General features: G+C 49.3%; 1 protein-coding gene across 2 annotated transcripts; it reads right to left on the reverse strand.

Moving 5' to 3' along the window:
* Window positions 1–529: 529 nt before the first annotated feature.
* On the reverse strand, window positions 530–14,195 carry ATP6V0B (ATPase H+ transporting V0 subunit b). 2 transcript variants are annotated; one of them, XM_078877026.1, is made up of 9 exons: window positions 14,062–14,195; window positions 13,496–13,564; window positions 11,311–11,359; window positions 9,810–9,893; window positions 7,534–7,611; window positions 6,986–7,055; window positions 6,782–6,833; window positions 6,081–6,271; window positions 530–5,086 (listed from the first exon to the last, which is right to left on the reverse strand). In XM_078877026.1, exons 2-9 carry the CDS (start codon window positions 13,560–13,562, stop codon window positions 5,060–5,062), a joined length of 618 nt encoding a protein of 205 aa, XP_078733152.1. In that variant the 5' UTR covers window positions 13,563–13,564; window positions 14,062–14,195; the 3' UTR covers window positions 530–5,059. The 2 variants fall into 2 exon arrangements, with proteins under 2 accessions (XP_078733152.1, XP_078733153.1); XM_078877027.1 differs by having other exon boundaries at window positions 13,948–14,186.
* Window positions 14,196–17,922: the final 3,727 nt, after the last annotated feature.

Consider the following 17,922-nt stretch of genomic DNA (forward strand, 5'->3'; position numbering starts at 1 on the left):
TCCCCGCGAGGCTCTATGTGGGGGTGTGTCCGGGTGTTCATGTGGGGGGCAGTGAGGGAAGAGCAGTGTCGGCCAAGCTGCTTGGTGGTGGTGGGGTCGTAGGTGCAGCGTCGGCAGAGCGGGTTCGCTGCTGTGGCACCACATAGCCCCCCGAGGTGCCCGTCCCCGTCCCGGGTTGACTGGAGCCTGGGCTGCCCCCACGAGGTAGCGCTGCAGGGTCCGGGGGATCGGGCTGAGGGACAAACTCACAGGCAGAAGGGTTTAGGGGCCGTCGCCCCCGCCATCCCCTGGCTGGGCCACTACGCGACACAGCCAACTCGTAAGGGTTGTCACGTAAATAGAAAATGCTAATTCGTTACTAGTACAGCACACCGGTGTATTGGAGAGCCAAGGCACAACATTTACAATCTGAGTACGTTTCGCCAGTAATTACAACTAGCTTCATCAGGCGACAGCCAGATTTGTGTGGAAAAACGAACGTGTCGGCGTGATGTATTTTTCAATAAGTCTCCACAAGCAGACAGGAGCGTCACACTATTTAAAATTTTAATCGAGCATTGCAATTTACAACAATTCCCACCGCGCGTCCGTGAATACTCAACACGCGTAGATACTGGGGGGGGGGGAGGGGGGGGGGCTTGGGGAACCAAATCAATTAACGGCACAGCCCAGGGCAAAAGCAACTACCAGTGTCCTCGAAATAGCGGGATAATCCACTCACTTTCCTTACAAACCACCAATACTATTCCACGAAGCCAAAATTTAGCGCATTTACAACCAGGAGTTGCATTTATATTGCTTGGTATACTATACACAAAAAGCAATATAAAACAAAAAATAAAATGAAAGTTAAAAAAAACACAAGCCAAATTTTGCAACACACACACAATCCATTGCCACAAGTAGTTGCAGCACGGTACCAAAGTGGGACTGCTGTCCTGGCTTGTGATAAATCTGCACGGCGTGCAAACGCAGCCCGTCATCAAATCAGCATCCGCATTTGCACGCCTCTGGCGAGTTTTGGGAGCGTGATTTTAGGTTCTCTTTTTTTAGGGGTTCCCCCAAAAAAGCTTGTGTATGTAAAATGAACAGCCCTTCAAACCGATTACTCGCATCACCAGAGGGAGATCTACGGAGCGCTTCTGGCCTACTCTTCCAGCACCAGCCAGACATCTTCAAGAGGTAGGAGTACCCATACTTCACCCCCACCATGCGTCATCTTCCCGATCGACCCCACTTCCGTTGCGTGCGGGACGTGGTGGTATTTCATCGACCCATGCTATTTCGAGGACACAGCGCACAACCCCCGGGGCTGTAACCATTTCAAAGAGGAAGGATAAGGTGGTGGTGATGGTGGTGGGGGGTCATAAAGGTCATAAGGAATCGCGCGACATTCAAGCGACAAGCAAGCCACTCAATGAGAGGAAAATGTGCCCCGTGGCAAGCCTCTTAAAATTAAATACAGCACATCGAGGGTTTTTGCTGCCACACAACGAGGTTACCGCTACTCTCACACGACTGCTAAACCACACCAGAGCCAGGGGGGGGAGTGGTGGAGGGACGTTTAGACGAGCACACATTACACTACACACGTTTTCCGCACGTTAACTACACCACTTCCAAACATTCAATTCCGTTTAAGCCATTTACACGTGGCAAGAATTAATACAGCATTCCGAAACGAACAAGGTTGCCGTGTGTGTCTTTTTGTATTGATCGGCTGCGTGCATTTGAACAAATCTCAATACTCTCCCGCCCCTGAACATAACGAAAGAAAAAAATATATGCAAAATTGCAGAAGATTTACTTTTTTTTAGAGAGCCGATTTGCTGCCAAAACAAATCGGACCAAATCTTTCAATGAAAGAAGACTTGGGTCTACTCTGTTTTTTGTTGTTGTGATTCCAGTTGTTTGTGCTCAAGTCCGTGTACCCCAGACGCAACCAAAAGCAATCGTGATATAATCGCTCGCCTCAAAACGTCTATTCGTCTTTGAACAAAGATACGTGGCATGATGCTAAACACGTGACCGGACAAATTACGGCCGTGCGTCTTCAGTGCAGCAATAAGTAAATTGCAGTGCAAATAAACAGGTAAATGGTGATCAATGCAGTCAAGCGTTGTTTATTAATGGCCAAGCTGAGATGACGACCGTTCTGAATGTCCCAGTCCTCGGCAAAACTGCGGCAACCTCGGATGTGCACCGCCACTGGTTTTGGTGGAGTCATAATCACATGAACATGTTCCGTCCCCGAGTTAATCCATTGCTGGCTGAGGGCCTCCTCATGCTGTGTGGGTCATGGGTGTTATTTGACCATAATTCCCACTGGGCAGTGCTGGTTGGTGAAAAAGATGCTGGAGCAGAGGACAGTAACAACGGTTGATTTTGCTGCACTGCCGCCTTCCGCTGGCAATGTAGCCCAACAGCGGCCTACAATGCTAATTTTGTACGTTGTGGTCGCCCATCCAAACATTATCCAGGCTCGACTCTGCTTGGCTTACGAAACAGGACACATTCCTGGCGATTTGGTGATTGGCGATTACATTCTGAATCCAATCATGGAATGCATCAACGCTGCAAATTTAAATAAAAAATCCCCCCACGTTACGACATCCGTCACGCTCCTCCGTTGCCACGTGTCTTACGGGGCCACGACCCAGCACGTGGGTGCGCATAGCCCCAATGTGCATGGCCAAAGAGTGCAGATGAAAGCAGATGAAAGCGCGCGAGCGCATTGGCAGGCGAGCACGTACCAGAGCTGGAGTCAAACACGAGTACAGCAGCGATGTTGGCCGCAACAGCAATCCCGATATGGTTGTTTTTTTGCACTTGCATTGCGATTGCAAAGTGACGCAATAACGCATTTGTAACCGACTCCAGGTCTAGCACACACACACGGACAGACTGACACAATTGGAAACTCCTCCCAAACTACCGATGACCAGCTCGTTCAGAAGCACATGCCAGGTAGTTTACATGCGGCTAATCACGAGGCATGGATCGACCGTGGAGATTCGTAAAGCGGTGTCCGTGAATCGGCGAGTCTGCCCCTACCTCGGTAGGCATTCAAAATCGGCAACGGGCACTCATCTCAAACAGCTCGCATTATAAGGTCGCACTCATTAGACACGACAGTGCTTGTAACAAATCAACCACAACACTCTGCCTTCTCGACAGACCTCTTCTCCACCTGAAGACGGCTGCTTGCGTTGTGGCCGAAACGTCGTGAGAATTATTTATTATGTTTTATTTTTATTATTTTATTATTTTCCTTCTACGTGACTTTACCGAAAGAACCAAGAAGATCAACCACAACACCTTGCTGATCTCGTCAAGGAGTAGAGCATAAGCTGTCGCGCGAATTCCGGTCATCCTCGCAGCAGCGGCTTTTGGCTGGCCATTTGGACAAAGGCGATCACCGCATCGCGGCGCTTTCAGAGGCGCTTCTGCAGCCCTCTGGAACGCTCTTCCTTCCGATATGCGGAAGCCACTGGAGCGATGCACTTTTAAATAATCTAGACTGAAAACTCATTTCTTTACAACTGCTTTTTGCGTTTAGTTTGTTGTCCTTCCCCCGCACCTCCGATTAGCAGGGTCGGCTACGTACGGTGCGAAAGAAGTTCAACATACGTACAAATAAGTGTCGGCGCGGATGAAACAGAAATGTATGTCAAAGGAACAGCCCTTCAAACTGAGAGAGCCTTTACGCGATGGCAGCGCGAGTGCGTCTCGCGCAGCGGATCTGTTTGTACTTGAGCATCGACGCTGCGCCAGCGATTGTTCGCAGTGCCGGCCCAATGGTCAGACTGGAAGAGGTTAAACTGCGATGGGGGGAGTTTCCAGTTGCGAGTCTCTTTACTGAGGTGACCTTGGGTACGTGTGTGTGTGTATGTATGTGTCTTTGTACGTGGTGCACACACACAAAGTGCACCTAGCCTGGCACAAACGCCATGGTGATATTACCATCTCTTAAGTGGCGAACGGCGGTTGCTGTTGTTGTGCGGGTGTGTATCTTTGTTTTATTCAGGGTATGGATGTGTGGTTATGATTGCTGGCTGCAATTTCGATCGCTTTCATTACAAATTACACAATTATAACTGTAAATGACGCCAGTTCTGGGGGGTCACACACACACACCCAAGTAGAACCGGAAACTTTCTCCTGACAATCTGACGGCTGCCCACACATGCACACGTCAAGAATTCTACACCAAGACTACCGCCCCCCCCCCCAACACGGGGATTGTAAAAATTCTCAAGTGGTCTCTCACCCACAATACCTCGTTGGGTGGTTAAATCTTAAATAGACGCTCTCATCTCAATCCCTCGGAAACAGCTGCGATCGGCGCGGATTGAATCGAAATGTCTCGGAGAGCCTTTAGGTGCCGGCAGAGGAGCGAGGATGCCTCTCGTGCAGCAGACCGCTCTGCAGTCACGAATAAACGCTGCGGCTGCGGTGATTTAAGCGGTGGCCGCCCAGTGTTAAGCTTCAACAGGGGGAGTTTCCAGAGAGCGCGCTCTTAGGTGTCCTTAGGCAGATGTGTGTGTGTGCAAGAGGTGTGTGTCTGCAGGGTGTGTGTGCAGGGTGTGTGTGTGGGGTGGATGTTCACGCGGGTGTGCGTATGTGCGTGCATGTATGCGTGGGCATCATGCGGGGGAGTTGGTGTATAGGGGTGTGTGCGTGCACATGTACGGTGTGTGTGTGTATATGCATGTGGGTTGTGTGGATTTGTGTGGGTTGATATGTGTGTGTCTTTGCATGTGTGAGTGGGGTATGTGCGTGAGTGGGTATACATGTGTATGTGAATGATGTATGTGTGGGTGTATATGTCTTTGCGGCGTGTATATTATGTGAGTGTGTGTGGGTTGTGTGTGGGTCTATGTATAATGGTTGTGTGTATAATGTATGACAGTGTGTGGCTCGTGTACAAGCTCGTGTGTATATATGTATGTACGTGTGTAAGTGTATGCGCATGGGATTAGGGTTAGGAGTCGTGCGTTCGCTGGTTGTGGACTGAACGTGTGTTCTGGTCACCAACAGCAGCTGTCACTTGTACGGCTCAGTCTCCCATTTTCACTTTCGATGTCTGCGTAAAACACAAACAAAACGATGCCAGCAGGTCAATCATTGTCCTTTCCCTGCACCTCCGATTAGCACGGATGGCTATGTATGGTGCGAAAGACGCTTAACATACATTCATATAGTTGCTTGGTTAATGCATACACTGAAATTTAGTTTATTAATCGACGCAAAATGATATTCAGAGTTGAATCTTTTTTCTCCAACGTGTTACCCATATAGTCTAATAAAGAATTGATAATCGTTAGAGTAATCGATCACTGAATTAATTGGATAGCCCAGCTCCAACAATGACCATCATTACCGAAGCGCCACAGCCCTACAACCCCACCCACAACCCCACTCACAACCCCACCCACAACACCACCCCTACAACCCCACCCACAACACCACCCCTACAACCCCACCCACAACACCACCCCTACAACACCACCCCTACAACCCCACCCACAACCCCACCCACAACCCCACCCACAACACCACCCCTACAACCCCACCCACAACCCCACCCACAACCCCACCCACAACCCCACCCACAACACCACCCCTACAACCCCACCCACAACCCCACCCACAACACCACCCCTACAACCCCACCCACAACCCCACCCACAGCCCCACCCACAACCCCACCCACAACCCAACCCACAACACCACCCACAACACCACCCACAGCCCCACCCACAACCCCACCCACAGCCCCACCCACAGCCCCACCCACAACCCCACCCACAGCCCCACCCACAGCCCCACCCACAACCCCACCCACAGCCCCACCCACAGCCCCACACACAGCCCCACCCACAACCCCACCCACAACCCCACCCACAGCCCCACCCACAACCCCACCCACAACCCCACCCACAACCCCACCCACAACCCCACCCACAACCCCACCCACAACCCCACCCACAACCCCACCCACAACCCCACCCGCAACCCCACCCGCAACCCCACCTGCAATCCCACCCACAACCCCACCTCCCACGTCCGCCGCCCACCTGCAGGATGGAGACGATGACGCCGAAGAGGCCGATGGCGCTGCCGAAGATCTCCACGATGAGGATCTTGACGAAGAGAGAAGCGTTCTGCGCGTCGGCGAGCGCCGCTCCGCTCCCCACCACCCCCACGCACACTCCGCAGAACAGGTTCGAGAAGCCCACGGTGAGGCCAGCCCCGAACATAGCGTAGCCTGTCGGGAGAGGGGCAGCACACCACAACTATGTACCAAAGTGCACTGCGGCACATAGTCATGCGAGCCATGCCGGCCTTGTGAAGTGCTTGCAACAGAGGTCGCAACGGGTACCCGATACCCGTACCCTACCCGATACTCGGCTACCCGTACCCGGCCGGCTAGGGTACGGGTACCCGTTTGCGACCCTGGTGCGGCCGGGTACGGGTATGGGTAGACCGTGAGTCACTGGTGAGTAACCGTTTGTCACTCATTTCCCAACGTCTTGTCTCTTCTCACAATTCAAGTTCCTAGAATCAACCCACCCGCGCCTGCAACATGGCATCATCCCAGAGGTCGCAATCGGGTACCCGTACTCGATACCCGGCCGGGTACGGGTAAAGAATCAAAACCCGTTTGCGACCTCTGGCTTGCAAGCAGAACTCGCTTCAAAAGTCTGTTAAAGGCTATATGGGGGACCTTTGTTGTTGCTGTATTGTGCTGTACTGCCGCATGCGTGCCGTGCCGTACCTGCGTGGTAGTTGCGGTTACCAATGAGCTCAGGGATGGCTCCTTTAAAAGGCTGCAACACAAAACAATAAACACAGGCATTTACAGACACGTAAACACACGCAGAGCCACAAGTAAATCATATACAAGGATGCACACACGCATCGCCAAAAGTAAACACGAACAGATTCCGCTTCAGCGGTGGCATTTCGTTTGGTCGCTCACCTCGGCGAGGTTGCTGATGACGATGGCCATGATGATGCCATAGATGGCGACGGCTTCGCAGAAGATGATGCTGCACGGGAGAAGAGAGAGGCAGGGACCGAGAGCGGAGAGAGCGTTGGGGGAGACGTACCGACCGGTCATCAAAACAGCTTGAGGTACACGACTGCTGGACGCCCCCTTTCACATCGTGGCCTCACGCTTTACACGCCCACGTGATGGGAAAACCTACCATCAAATCACCCGGACTGCGCCCCGGTCTCGTCAGATCACGGAAGCGAAGCAGCACTGGGCCTGGATAGTGCTGGGGGGATATGGATGACCACCAAGCACAACGGCTTGTCACGTAGCCATTGCCGTATATCCCGTGTTTTCTGACACAGCCCAGACCTTCTTTCGTAAAGACAACCACCCACTGCTACTGCCTTCGCACAAAGCACTGGAACTTGTTGAAGGACGCCTCCGATTTACCTACCCCGGTGCATAAACTGTCGTGAATCATAGCTCCGCTGAACCCAACCGGGTCACCTGACCGGGCCTCTGGGGCTCACCTGACCAGGTTCTTGGTGCGGATGCGTGGTGCCTTCACTCCGCCGCCGATGATGCTCGAGCCGGTCATGTAGATGCCCCTGGGGAAGAACGCGAGCAGACGAATGTGAGAGCGCGTGTCGGGTGGGTGGGTGGCGGGGGGGGTGCGTTCACGCCGTTTGCTTTGGGAGCCGCATCGACACGGCCGTGTAAAACTATCGAAATAATAGCGCTACCACCAAAGCGCGATAGTCAGCGGCAGGTCGGTGAAGCATTCTCAAAATACACCAACGACCAAGGGGGTGTCGGGGAGGCCTTCATCTAGCAGTGGATAGATCACTGCTGCTCACGAGGCCGCACACAGTAAATTAAAATTGTAGTACGGTATTGTTAAAAGTATTCACAATACAATACAGTACGCACAAACAATTACGTTTATATGCTCATGTACATAACAAGAGACAAGAAGCTATGACAGCGTACGTGGCACAAGCATCGCGCTGGGACGTGGCAAACTTGAGATTTCATAATCAGAATACTTATTCATATTGGAGGAATAATTTGGTGAATGATCTACCGTCGAGACTCTTTGCCCACCCACAAAACCATTTGGGCAAGACCGGTAGGCCTTGACAAGACTGGGTTGTGATCATGGGTAATTTGTGGAGTGTGTCCCTTAGCCGAGTGTCTGTATTTGCAGAAAAGTCGTTTGTGGCGACATTTTGCAGGGAAAACTTTGTACCTTCTCATGGAAAAATATGCAGAAAACCAGTTTTCCGTGAATACACAAACCAGAAGTCATTATCTGCACAAGTAAACGTGTGTATGTGTTTGTGTAAAGTGTTGATTGCTTGGCAAGGGCACAACACACCAACAAAAGCTCCTTCCCTCCCTCTCTATACGCGCATCATTTCTAAGCATGGCTCCAACAGCAGTGAACCTGTTTGGCCAAGATTCTCACAGTCGTGTGTGTGTGTGCGAGCACACACCCACCAGACCAGTCTGACTCAAGCTGACTCAAGGTCACAGCAAAGCACACTGCAAGTCACATTCACGGGTGAGGACGGATGAGCAGATGAGCAGTTGATGTTGGAAGGACGGCAGATTTTTTTGCATTAGAGCAATGAGATAATTAATCGCATTATTACTATTAACCATCAGCGGCTGGGATCAATCCACTGATGGACAAAGACCTCACCAAGCTATCGCCATCTCTCACCAAATTGAACTTGCAATGTAAATGTAATTAAGTACGTGTTACATATACAACCAATACGATACATTTCATAATAGTCCTGAATAAATATTCAACAGAAATAGTAAGCTCAACAAATACATTCCAATAAAATAACACCAAATACATCTGAATAAATTAGGAAACATTTATTAATTTCATAAATCCACACCTACATGTCATGATGAATTTTCGTTTTGGAATAGACGCGTAATCCAAATTCCAAAATCATAACAATAATGCGCCACCATCGATCTACTGCTCAAGGCTTCCCCAAGTCGTTGCCATCTCCCATGCATGCACCCCCCCCCACTCCCAATGTTTCTTTGCACAGTTTACATCTTCTGTTACATTTTCACTGCGATTTTGTAAAAAAAATAACTTAATGAAAAGCTACATATGGACGTACCCACAGAACAATGTTCCTGTATTAGCGAGTATTTTGTTTTCCTGCTGTGAGATATGGATCAGAAACATGCGCCAAATATCCATCCACCCTCTATGTTTGATCTAGCGATAAGGCTGTTGGAGCCCCGGCAGCTCCCATCTCGATCTCCCCTCCACCTTCACCACCTTCACCATCCCCCCCTCCACCACCCTCGCGGATCAGCTGACTGTGGTTTGAGCTCGTCCAGTCTGCAGTGCTCCGAATCCCACCCACCAGCTTTGGTCGGGTGCCCCTCCCTCTTTCATCTCAACAGTAATGTTTTTTTGTTATTTATAATCTATTGAAGTGCCCAAATAACTGCAGATTATGTTGATTTAAACTAAAACTATTTATTTTATTTAACAGGTAAGGCCCACTGACCTGGCCACAAATGAATGCTTAACGAAGTGGCTTAACATGTGGAAATTTAGAGCAGCCAGATACTCTAAACGCATGTTTCTAAGTACTCTAAACGCATTTAGCCGGTGGCTATGAGGTGGTCTCTCCGTCCCGATTGCGTTATCGTGCCCTACGCATATTCGTTAGCTACAACCGCATAATCATTTCGTGAACGAGCGCGTGAGTGAATGAGTGAGCGAGTGAGCGAACGAATGAACATATGAGTGGGGACCTCTCACCAGGCAGCTCCAACCACGGAGAGCGAAATGGCGAGGCCGATCCCAAGGTTGGCCCACATGTACGGGGACGTCTCGGTCAGGAACCTGACGGCAAGAGGACAAACGGCTTGTCGGCAAGTCACGGTTCCTCCGAGCTAGACGACAATGGAACACGGATGACACCAACAACGGCTGCACACGGAATAACGCTTCACCACCGTCACAGTGATGTAACACTTTACCACATCGCTCGACTTGCAACCGGAAGTCTCGCGAGTTCAGATGCCGAGTCGGAGTTCAACTCAGCCCTTCGTTGCTCGGAGGTTAGCAAAAATGTGAGCCAGTATTTAAGTGGGACATTCACCATCTTATAAATGTTCATTCATTTATCAGCCACGTGGACAGGAAATAACAAAAAGGCTGGAATAATTAAGGGCGTGTGGCTACAGTGCAGCAATGAGTAAATTATTGTGCAAACAAGGGGCCAATTGTTATGAATGCAGTTAGCATTGTTCTTTGGGGTCAAGCTGAGATGTCGATCACTTGTACATTTCTGACGATCCTCGGCAAAACTGTGACAATCAAATGTTTGTGCCACCGATGGTAAGGTGGAGGAATAATCACTGGTATATGTACAGTCCTTTTGTTAATCCACTGCTGGATGAAGTCGTCCTCATGCCATGTTGATCATGGGGGTTGTTTGACCAAATGTCACCACGACACTGGTCAGAGCAAAATGGCAAAGGGAAAGGCCAATGATGTTAAACCCGTGACCAGGATTCGAACTCGGCTCACCAGGTTTGTAGCGCAAGTGCGATACGAATCCGGCAAACTTGTTAGAAAGGGCTTTTAGAAAATTAATAAAAAAAATGCGTAAAAAAAGAGGCAGTAAAATTGTAAATAATTGCGTAGACTCATTCATTCGAATTACAGTCGTCACCTGCTTCACACAGCCGAAGTAGATCGCAGAAAGCTAACGGCGGTATGGAAAATAGTTAACATTTTCAAGCGATTTATCACTGGGGTGATGTTTGCACTTTGAGCAAAGACAGTATTAACCCAATTTATCCACATTAAAACATGGAACAGCATCACTATACGACACTGTACATTAGCCTTTTATCGATTGGTATCATATCATGAACGTTTACGCAAAACCGTTCGTATTAAACGGCAAAAAAAAACTTTTGAATGGATTGCTTAGCGGGCATGATGCATACAACACCAAAGGCATCATCAGAAACAAATTGGTTACAAAGTTAGATTTTTTTTTTTTAAACAATGCAGTTCAAGAAACCAATGACCAAGGGCACTGGGCATCGGAGGGCGGACGCGACCTGCCACCGTCACACTTCTCCCTCTCCCCCCCGTTGCGCACTGTTTACAGTAAGCGTCTGGCATCACTAGCGCATACACGTATACACACACATACACGCACGCACGGTGAGCCTGCCCCACCGAAAAGCAGCCACAACCGGCACGGGCCGCTGCTAAAACCGCCCCATAGCAGTCGAGTCCTCACCATCCGATGTCGAACCGGAATCCGAGGTCGAAGATGGTGTAGCAAATCCCTTGGGGGGGTGGTGGGCAGGAGGGAGGGAAATGCACGAATGGGTTAGCGTGGTGGGACAAATCGGAGGTTTCAATGCTTGTTCAGGTATTTTTGTTCACGTCACACATGCCGGCGTTCTTTTAGAATGAGCGTCGCGGAGGTGGGAAGGTGTGATGGCAGGCTGAGGGAAAAACAAAGTGTTAAGTCAGTTCCAAAATTAACGAGCTTACGACCAATTAACTTGAAATGCACATGTCACAAAAATGGCAAGTTAAGCAGGGCTGAATCGTGTAAAGTGCAGTTTCCAACTCTTATTATCCACTCTATCTCTTTGGCCTATTTATGTGTGAAGGGTCATTTCCCAAAACGTTGCCTATTATATATTAGCCAAAGCAGCTGCATCACCAAATACTTCTTCCTTTTAAGTAGTGTGTTGCATGTGGAAAGAAACCAGAGTACCCGCAGTAGACACACCAAGCACACGAGTGGATAATAACACTCAAATCTTCGCATCGATGTGTTAGCAATGAACAAAGTGTATGTCAGTGTCATACTGTGCCAAAATAAAGCACAACAGTAATCAACTCCCAGTAAATGTCCATGCGGCTCCATGATAAAAAAAAGTACTAAATACATCCACAATTAATCTCGATAGGTCCCGTAGTTAATCACCATGAAACCCATTGACTATGTAACGTTACCATCATGGTTAAATAAAAAAAAATCGTGATTTAACTACCACTACCATGATTGCAATAACACCAAGATACAGACAAGGAACACGTGGACTTCGAGTATAAGCACAAGTTATAGAGACATCTCATAGACTATTACGAAAGGGAAGTCGTGATTTAACTATCACTACCATGATTGGAATAACACCAAGATACAGACAAGCAACACGTGGACTTCGAGTATAAGCACAAGTTAGAAAGACATCTCATAGACTATTACGAAAGGGAAGTCGTGATTTAACTATCACTACCATGATTGGAATAACACCAAGAGACAGACAAGCAACACGTGGACTTCGAGTATAAGCACAAGTTTGAGAGACATCTCATAGACTATTACGAAAGGGAAGTGGGCTTGGGGAGGACACCGCTAGAAGGGGCGAGGTCGGTGGTCGAGAGGGATGACAGAGTAGCAGCCAAAGGAGGGAAACGCATCTGTGCGAACGTTCCATCACGTACTGGGGGTGGTGGAAATGAAATCAGCGAGATGGATTGTTGCATCGCAAAACCGTGAAAGATGGCAACGGTTCGGGGGAGGCTCTCATCCCAGCAGTGGGATTTATCATGGCTGGCGACAATGAGCGATGAACTCTCAGTGAATGTCAAATAAAATGCGGATGGTTCAGTAAAGGTGCGAGTGGTCGTGCACCCGGGTGAACTCAATGTGGACATCAAGCTTCAAAGTCAATCTCAATGCTTACTCATGGCCAAAGCAAGGAGACATAACGAAAGCAAATCTCTGCGTGTCTTGAATGGTTAATAAAGGAGGACTCCACACGTCCACTGTGGATGACCATACGCCAATTGCAATGAATCTACATGTGGATGTAATCACCCAAGTTGAATTAAGAACGTACCAAAACATAAAGGACAATCGCAAAGAATCCAGCGCACGCCAAAGCCCCCGTGACCACAGCACAAGACATTCACAACAGTGAATCGCAATGCCTCCACATCGGCAAATAAAAGGGCGCATAAAACACCATCAATCTCCACGTGACCCCCCCCCCCCACAGCCCCCCAATTGGTTGAAGAGAGGAGGTCCACTCGCTTTGATTAACATGCGACCAGCGGCAAAAAGAACGTGCAAAGCAGTCATCACGGTGAATCCGAATACTGTACTCCCCCCCCCCCCCGTGGTTCACTAAAGGATGCACCCACGGTGGACACCATAAACCCCGTGGTTATACCAAGGACTATAAAACACTATGCAACCAATGTTTAAATAAATGGTTAAATAAATGGTTAAATAAATGGTTAAAGAAAGGGGAACCATCATAAACGCGTATAATTCGTACTGACCCCACGTTGGGTGAAATAATGGGGGCATATCAAGACGTATATCGGTGGGCACCATGTCTAAATGAAGGTCACGTCAAGGCACACAACAGGTAATGTCGGTGGTTAGATCCCGGACTCACCCACGATGGTGAGCGTGCTCCAGAAGGCGAGCGAGACTCCGCCGTAGAGAAGAGAGAGCGCGGCCATGGCTGTCAGCACAAGGAACACAGCAGCAGCCCTCATCAATGAGAACAACCCACTCGTCACGACAACAACTGCAATCACCAATCGTTACAACACCACGGCAATTACGAAGCGCGTCTCTCTTCGTCGGGCATTAAATCAGCGTTTGACGAATTCTAGAAAGCCGTGGGGAGCAGGCCCTTGGGTGAGGCCTTCACCCAGCAGTGGACAGAGCGTGGTTGACGGTGGCGATGAGACTGATGTGACTGATGTGAGGACTTAATGAGCCCTGGCGTCTAGCAGTGGAGAGATCACGGTCGATGGTGATGAAGACGATGACCGTGGGAGAGGCCTTCACCCAGCAGCGGACAGAGCATCCCCAATGACCCCAGGCCCCCCCACTCCTCACCTGGATACCGACAGCCCCGGATCGCTCAACCTTTTCCGACTCTACGGACCCCCTTTAAATAACTACGACGACGATCGTGTAGCTTGTGCTTATTTTACAATAACTACTACTTACTGATAATAATGATGATGATGTTTACGCGTTAATCTCCAATCGTTAATTTCCCCTCCCCGATCGCCGTCTCTCTCGCTTCGCTTCTTCCTCTGGTCGGGGACCGTCTCTGTCACGTGACTTCGTGACGTCGGCACGCACGCGCACGTGACTCCGGTGATGGGAAGACGTCACGATTTTTTGTTAAACTCCTCCCCCCCCACTCACCCCCCCCCCACTCACACCCCCACTCACACCCCCCACTCACCCCCCCACCCCTCCACCCCCCCACTCACACCCCCCACTCACCCCCCCCACTCACCCCCCCCACTCACCCCCCCCACTCACACCCCCCACTCACATCCCCCACTCACACCCCCCACTCACCCCCCCACCCCTCCACCCCTCCACCCCCCCACTCACACCCCCCACTCACCCCCCCCACTCACATCCCCCACTCACACCCCCCACTCACACCCCCCACTCACCCCCCCACCCCTCCACCCCCCCACTCACACCCCCCACTCACCCCCCCCACTCACACCCCTCCACTCACACCCCCCACCCCTCCACCCCCCCACTCACACCCCCCACTCACCCCCCCACCCCTCCACCCCCCCACTCACACCCCCCACTCACACCCCTCCACTCACACCCCCCACTCACCCCCCCCACCCCTCCACCCCCCCACTCACACCCCCCACTCACACCCCCCACTCACCCCCCCCACTCACCCCCCCACCCCTCCACCCCTCCACCCCCCCACTCACACCCCCCACTCACCCCCCCCACTCACCCCCCCCCCCCCCCCCACTCACCCCCCCACTCACACCCCCCACTCACCCCTCTCCACTCACACCCCCCACTCACCCCCCCACTCACCCCCCCCACTCACCCCCCCACCCCTCCACCCCCCCACTCACACCCCCCACTCACCCCCCTCCACTCACACCCCCCACTCACCCCCCCACCCCTCCACCCCCCCACTCACACCCCCCACTCACCCCCCCCACTCACCCCCCCCACTCACCCCCCCACCCCTCCACCCCCCCACTCACACCCCCCACTCACCCCCCTCCACTCACACCCCCCACTCACCCCCCCACTCACCCCCCCCACTCACCCCCCCACCCCTCCACCCCCCCACCAAGACGTGACTTCATGTCCACCCAAATAACTTCTTCAATCGTGAGCGGTGATGACGTCGGCGCGTCGGATGTTTGTGAGGTTTTCCCGCGGGCAATGACGTCGCGGAGGCGCGAGGATAAAACGCGATGACGTCATACACGCGGTCAATGTAACTGCTCTGGAAATGACGTCACAATCAAAGTTGACGTCACTCCTTCGGGAACGTCGCTGCGGCAAAAATAACTACGGCGAGCGGGGAGGGAGGACGGCGGTGATTTTCGCGTTTTAATATTACGTGTTGATTTAATCGATTTTTTGTATCATTTTTACTTTATTCGATTGTTTACAAAGTTGTGTTTATGTGAGCGAAAGCTATCACTCGCATTCGTCGAATTCTAAATTAATATTGATATCAATCACAACCAGATTAGTTTGTCTTGGCAGTTTTTCATTCATAGTCGAGGCTTATTAATTACGAAACATTAAATAAGCAGCCTTAGTATCTATCGCTCCACATAAAAAGTACCGTGTTTGTCATACAACCCATTAGTTACACGGTCGTCCGGGAGGCCATCATTTACAACAGCAATGATTAAAATACGCGTTCAGATGCGCTTCTGTGGCCGTCTGGAACGCTCTTCCGATATTCGGGAGCCACTGGGAGCTTTGTAGTTTTAAATCGTCTAGCTTGACAAACTAATTTATTTAAAATGCTTTTTGTATTCAGTTTGTTGTCCTTCCCCTGCACCTCCGATTAGCACGGTTGTCTACGTACGGTGCGAAAGAAGTTCAACACACAGAGCATCAAAACCACCAAGACTTTACGGGCTACCAAAAATTCACAAACCTGATGTCCCATTAAGACCCATAGTTAGTACAATAGGCTCTGCCACTTACAAATTAGCACAATACGTAACGAAACAAATACAGGCCTACATCGGTAGGACCTCTTCGTTAAAAAAAAAACTCTGAACATCTCGAAAATATAATTAAAGATATTAAGCTTAATCCTAATGATATTCTCATAAGTTTTGATGTTACCTCTGTGTTCACGATGGTTCCGGTCAACGAGTCAATTAAATTACTCGACACTCTGGTAACGAACAAAGGTTTAGCCAAAGATATCCCAAGACGAGCTGAACACCGTCTAAAAAATACCGACTTCTCGTGGCAAGGTGACTTCTATAAACAAAAGGAAGGAGCAGCAATGGGCTCTCCCTTGTCTCCTGTGATTGCGAATTTGTACATGGAAGATTTTGAAACAAAAGCAATAGCTTCAAGCACACTAAAACCATCTGTTTGGTTGAGATATGTGGATGACACATTGGTGGTCTGGCCACAAGGCAAAGATACACTGAACGCATTTCTAAATCATCTCAACTCGCAAAACCCATCCATCCAGTTCACCATGGAAGTGGAAGCTGACAGAACTCTACAATTTCTGGATATTCTGCTCAGACGGGGTAGAAATGGTAAAATAACACACGGTGTTTACCGAAAGAAAATGCATACTGACGCCTATCTGAATGCAGTCACACCATCACCCCGCACAGAAATCTGCTCTTATCAAGACGATCATTCATCGAGCTAAGAAAGTGTCAGATGGTGACAGTCTGAAAAGTGAAATTCAACATGTTAAAGAAGCGCTGCAAATGAACGGTTACAATGATGCACAAATAAACAGGACATTGAATACCAAAAACAAATCAACTAACAAGATAATTTAAATTGCCCAAGTAATTAAAACGATCAAAATACCATGCATTGAGGGAGTAACTGATAAACTAGCCAGATGTTTGGCACAGTGCATAAAATACAGAATCTAATATCAGGTACAAAATATGTATTACCGAAGCTATCAACAGAAGGTGTGTACAGGATTAACTGCACGTGTGGTAAATGTTATGTTGGGCAAACAGGACGAATGATCAGCACGATACTAAAAGAACATCAGAGAAATATTACATTCTTCCAAATGCAACTGTCAGCAGTAGCAGAACATGCGTGCCAACAAGGACACTCAAATAATTTTGATAATGTTGAAGTTTCGTGCAAAACTAGCTACTACTGGCCAAGACTAATTAGAGAATCTATCGAAATTGAAAGAAATAAAAATAATTTAACCGTTCGGATAGCTACCGCCTTAGTGCTGCGTGGAAGCGAATCATCAAATAATACATTATTTAAATGCCCTACCGTTGGTAGGGCTATTTTATAACACACAATAGACAGAAAGGACAAGTTCAAAGGGCTTGCATAATGCACATGCATAATGTTCAAGTTCATTTCAAGTTCATGTATTAGGTATAGCCCTGTGAGCCATTCTGCTCTTAAATCGGGTGCAACCGCAACAAACAAAAAACAAAAACATGAACAAGAAAACATCTTAAAGTGAATAAGTGACTAAGTGCAAACAGAAAATCCAGGAAAAGACAGAAAAATATTCCACAAAAACACCGTACACCAACACTGTGCAAAAATCCCAGTGGGATGCAAGTCAAACAACAACAACAACCACAAGACAACTTAGATTAAGGCCATCAGTCTTACTCCGTACTACAACAAAAAAACATGGCCAAACTAGTAAACTTTTCGAAATCACCAAAATAAAGCAATGAAACAGTGATAATAGGAACTGTGACGGAATTTTCACAATAAACGACAAACAACATGTACCACCGAAACCACTCCACAGCAGCAGGCGCATCAATCGATAAATGTAAGTTGACTCATTAATCCCACCTCCCTATCATTGTG

The sequence above is a fragment of the Lampetra fluviatilis genome, chromosome 46 (genome assembly GCF_964198595.1).
Source record: "Lampetra fluviatilis chromosome 46, kcLamFluv1.1, whole genome shotgun sequence".
NCBI lineage: Eukaryota > Metazoa > Chordata > Hyperoartia > Petromyzontiformes > Petromyzontidae > Lampetra > Lampetra fluviatilis.

Coding starts and splice junctions, on each gene's coding strand:
- ATP6V0B (XM_078877026.1), bottom strand. CDS start 13,562: ATGGCCGCGCTCTCTCTTCTCTACGGCGGAGTCTCGCTCGCCTTCTGG. Junction 11,360..13,495: donor GAGCACGCTCACCATCGTGG/GTGAGTCCGGGA, acceptor CACCCCCCCAAG/GGATTTGCTACACCATCTTC. Junction 6,834..6,985: donor TCATCAGCAACCTCGCCGAG/GTGAGCGACCAA, acceptor TTTGTGTTGCAG/CCTTTTAAAGGAGCCATCCC.